The sequence below is a fragment of the Elephantulus edwardii genome, unplaced genomic scaffold (assembly GCF_000299155.1).
Source record: "Elephantulus edwardii isolate Elephantulus edwardi_28Jun2011 unplaced genomic scaffold, EleEdw1.0 scaffold00298, whole genome shotgun sequence".
Lineage (NCBI taxonomy): Eukaryota > Metazoa > Chordata > Mammalia > Macroscelidea > Macroscelididae > Elephantulus > Elephantulus edwardii.
In genome coordinates this window covers 2,332,269-2,336,967 of record NW_006400048.1, presented here as the reverse complement: position 1 = coordinate 2,336,967, position 4,699 = coordinate 2,332,269, and the positions used below count along the sequence as shown (strand labels likewise).

Here is a 4,699-nt window from a genome sequence, read left to right as displayed (position 1 = left end):
TATAATTATAAAAAAAAAAAGATTTACTAACTCAGAGGCCTGGTGGAGGGTCACACTATGAGTTAGAATCACTGGACAATAAGCTACTGAAGGTGCTGTGGTGGTGTCATGGTTAAAGCACTTAACTAGTTAAAAGGTTGGTATCTCGAATTCATAAACCTCTGTAGATAAGAATAATGTGGCAGTTCACTCTGGTAAAAAATTGCAGCCTTGGAAATTCTACAAGAGCTCCACTCTATTAACTGGGTTGACAATGAGATAGAATCAACTCGATGCACAGATTTTAGGAGCTGATAGTAATATGTCTCCAAAGATATTAATAAGCCTATAGTCTGTAGGGAGCTGACTGCTAACTCAAAAGCTGTCTGAAACCAGCAAAGGCTCCCCAGGAGAAAGACAGGTGAAAGACAGGCAATTTTCCAAGCAGTTTACAGCCTCAGAAACCCAATGGATGGTTAAGATATGAAATGGTTACAAGTTGAAGGAAATGGAAGGAGGAAGAGCAAAGAGACTACATTTCTAACTTAAAAATTACCCAAAAAAGAAATCTCCAGGCCTGATGGTTTTACTGGAGAATTATACTATGTCTAAAGAAAAACAATCATTAATTCTGCACAAACTCTACCAGAAATAAGAAAGGTAGTGTTGAGGAAGGAATACTTCCCAATTCTTTATGAAATTAGAAAAACAGAATTCAGCTTTATAGAAGACTTACACCCTACGACCAGCTTTATTCCAGGATGCTCAGATATTGAAGAACCAGTCAATATAATAACACTGTATTGGGCTAAATAAAAAAAAAATAAAAAAATCTTAAGAGCCTATAAGTGCTCTGGTGGCCTAATGGCAAGACGCTGCTCAGCAATCCAGAAGGTCCCTGCTTCAACGCCACCAGCTGCTCCACAAGAGCAGGTTGGACAATCTCCTCCCAAGCAATTCACTGCTTCTGAAGACCCACTGGAGGGTCAGCTATGGGTGGGTTCCAACTCAATGGTACACAACAACAACAAAAACCTATGAACTGATGGGGGGGAAAAATATGACAAAATTCAACATTTATAATCAAGCAAAAATTCACAGGAAATTACAAATAGAAGTTCTTACACTAAATTTTAAAAATTTACAGGAAACATACAAATATACAAGAGTTAAAATGGCACAGAACTAGACACACTCATTTTGCCAATGTCAATATCCTCATTTTGAAAATGTTATACATATATAAGATATAATCATTTGTGAGTATTGGTGAAGAGATCATTAGACCTCATAGTCATTTTTAACTACCTGTGAATCTATAAACATTTCAAAAACATTATAACTATATTTCAAAATAAAAGGCTGATTTGTGTACTTCTGTTCTCGATTAATTGATACTTAAAATTTTAAGCAGTTGATTGACAGATAAGCAATTCAAATATACTAACATCAATTGAAAAATAATGAGCAATCATCTCCTGTAAAGATTTACTACAAAGATTAACATTACAAATGATTCATAGGAATTTAAGATTCATAATTAATCTTTAATTGCTTTCATTGTAGCTAAATCAACCATGCTCATTATAGTTTGCCTTTGAAAGCTTAACTCTTTTCACCAATAAATCAAAACTTTCCTAATTTTGCATATCAAATTTTGTAAACATGCAAATATTAAAGACAAAAGTTTTCAAAACTAGTGAGCAAAAAAGACTATTCAAACTTTAGTAGCATATTCTTTAAAAACTTCTGTTATCAAGATGTCTTAAAATCCTGTCAACATGGAAAGAGAACAGCCTTACCATAATTAAACTGACTGTTGGACTTCTCACAGTTAATGATGTTAAACCTGTAGGCAATACTTGGCCTCATCCCACTGACTTCAAAGTAAAACCACTGATGATAATGATTGCTATTGATATCTGAATTCAGAATAAGATCATACTCATTTCTGAAAAAAGAAGATAAATAAATCTGATGAAAATCAGAAAATTATTTGTACAGGAAAAAAATAAGGAAATTTCCAATTACTTACTTTCGAATTTGAATAACTTTGCGTAGATTCCCAGATTCAAATTTGGAATTAAATTTCAAAATATCTCCTTCTTCTGGAATTATATAACTAAAAAAATTTGTAAGTTTAATAAATTATATTGCTTTTAAACAGGTAAGCAAAAAATTTCAAATATAACACAGATTAAAAATATGACATTACTGCCATATTATCCCATATTTTCCTCTACACTTGTTTTTTTCTTTTTTTAAATATTTTATTTTATTATTTTTGTGTGCATGTACCGTCAAATCAGATCTGACTGGTACAGGAGGAGATTTTCCCTCCTTCCCCAGCAGAGCATCTGGTGGATTGGAACTGTGCACCTCTGGGATTGTAGTTGCAGCTCCTTGCCACTAGGCCACCAGAGTTCCCCCTACACTTGTTTTTTTCAAAGCAAAGAACATAATCAGGCAAAATACAAACTCTGGCTAACTTTTAAAGACTAAAATATTATAATAAGAGATGTATTACTAGATTTAAAGTAAAGATCTTTATAAAGGTGAAATAATGTTATTTATAAAATACTCATATCCACACAGAAAAGACCAGACTGATTTTTATAATTCATGACCTGTATGAGTACCAATTCCATGATAATCTATACAAACCTCAAAGTAGTATCTTAAATTCAGAAAGTGTTAGTATCAATGATTTTATTTAATTAGCACTAAAAGAAGGAATGGGAACACAACTTACACATTAATTGCTCTAGGAACGACTGGCAGCATCATGATAGATGGTGAAGAGATTGTTAACACCTTTAGCCTGCTTGGCTCCACAGTCAATACTCTTGGCATCAGCAGCGAGGAAATGAAAAGACGTATTGTACTCGGAAAGTATGGTGTCAAGATACCTCTCCAAAGTACTGAAGAGCAAAGATGACAGTCTGGAGACTAAGGTGCATGTGATATAAGCCATGGTCTTTGAAATTACTTGTATCAGAGAACTGGACAATGACAAGGGATGACAGAAGGAGAATTGATGCCTTTAATCTGAAGAACAGTATTGAATATAGCATGGACTGCTACGAGAACAAACAGGTTTGCCCTGGAGAGGGTGAAACTACGCTGTCTCTTGGCGGCAAGGATTCTGGAGCTTAATTTGACATACTTTGGATATGTTGCAAGGAGGGACTGGTCCCTGGAAAGGGACAACATGCTTGGGAGGATGGAGCAACAGTGCAGGAGAGGAAGAATCTCGATGAGATGGATTGATTCAGTGACTGGGGTAATGGAGGAAGGTGGGATAAGTGTGTTAGAATACTGAGATTTGCACAGGATAAAGCAGAGCTGTTGTACATAGGGTGGCTAAGAGTCACAGGTGACTCAACAGTACATAACAAGAACATGTATTCAAAGTCTAGTAAGTGTTAGATACTGTTGCAGTTACTTCTCCCCAATTTATCACAAGTACTCATGCCCACTCTGCACTGGCAGCTATAAAAGAGGATTGCAGAACCTTTCTCCAAAGCAATGCCAATTATAAAGAGCCTGGGATACTACACTCAGGGAGCCCACACTGCAGCTTCTGTTCTTTCCCACAGCTGCTCATCTATCTGACACAGAATTATAAATTGAAATAACAAAAATATTTTCAAATAAATAAGGTGGCTATTTCCATTCCAAGAATACTACATCAAATTCTGTCATTAGTTTTGGCATACTCTTCATTCGTATCTAAAAAGAAATGTTAAAGTCTTTCATTTCTTACAAAAAAAGGTCAGTAAATTAAATGTTGGTTTGAGAGAATATCACGAGGACTAACAGAATTTCTCATCTGAAGAAGGTAAATGACTTAAAATAGTGACATTCAACATTTGTAACTTTCATTATACTTATATCCAAATTCTAAAGTATAAAGATGTCAGCAACACTCCTAAATTGTAAAATACAGCAACACTTTCATTGTGAGATGAACAGTTCAGTCAGCCAGGTAACTGAAAGGCCTAAAGCAAATATAAACAGTAAGTGACAAGACGGGACGGGAAACTGTGAAGAATCTGCAACCTTATGTTCCTTCTCATAGGGGCTCTGATGGCCTAGTGGGTAAAAAATTGTGCTGCCAACCAAAGGCAGGTGGTTCAAATTCAAAAATTACTTTGCTGCAAAGAAATGGGTAATTTTCTGTCTTGTGATGTACAGAGTTTAAAAACTACAGGAAGGTCAATTATGAGTCGATTCTGATTTGACTATGCACCACAGCAGCAAATAGTAATGTTCTTTGTCAAGCAGGTAAAAATTTGTTTCCCTGAAAATTGATGACTCTGAGGAAAAAGTTAGAATTTACCATATGTTGTTGTTATGTGCCGTCAAGTTGTCTGCCCTATGTACAACAGCCCTAAAGCCTGCTGTATTCCTTGCCAATCTTACTGTCTCTGACACACCTATCCCCATTACTCCAGTCACTGAATCAATCCATCTCATCAAGGGCCTTCCTCTCCTGCGCAGTCCCTCCAACCCTCCAAAGCATGACGTCACTCTCCAAGGACTTGTAACATGTCCAAAGTATGTCAAACGAAGCTCTAGGATCCTTGCCTCAAAGGAGCAGCCTGGCTTGACCCTCTCCAGAGCAAACTTGTTTGTTCTCCTAGCAGTCCATGTTGTTGTTGTTATGTGCCGTCGAGTCGTTTCCGACTCATAGCGACCCTATGCACAACAGCCCTAA

At 36.2% G+C, this 4,699-nt stretch overlaps 1 protein-coding gene across 1 annotated transcript in view; it reads right to left on the bottom strand.

The window, feature by feature from the left end:
- Positions 1 to 4,699, bottom strand: part of AGTPBP1 (ATP/GTP binding protein 1) — a 273,980-nt gene that overhangs the window by 131,451 nt on the left and 137,830 nt on the right. The window contains exons 15-16 of the mRNA XM_006900869.1: positions 2,015 to 2,101; positions 1,782 to 1,930 (exon numbers count right to left, since the gene is read on the bottom strand). Of these exons, the coding sequence (XP_006900931.1) occupies positions 1,782 to 1,930; positions 2,015 to 2,101 (236 nt within the window). The remainder of the gene's footprint in view (positions 1 to 1,781; positions 1,931 to 2,014; positions 2,102 to 4,699) is intronic.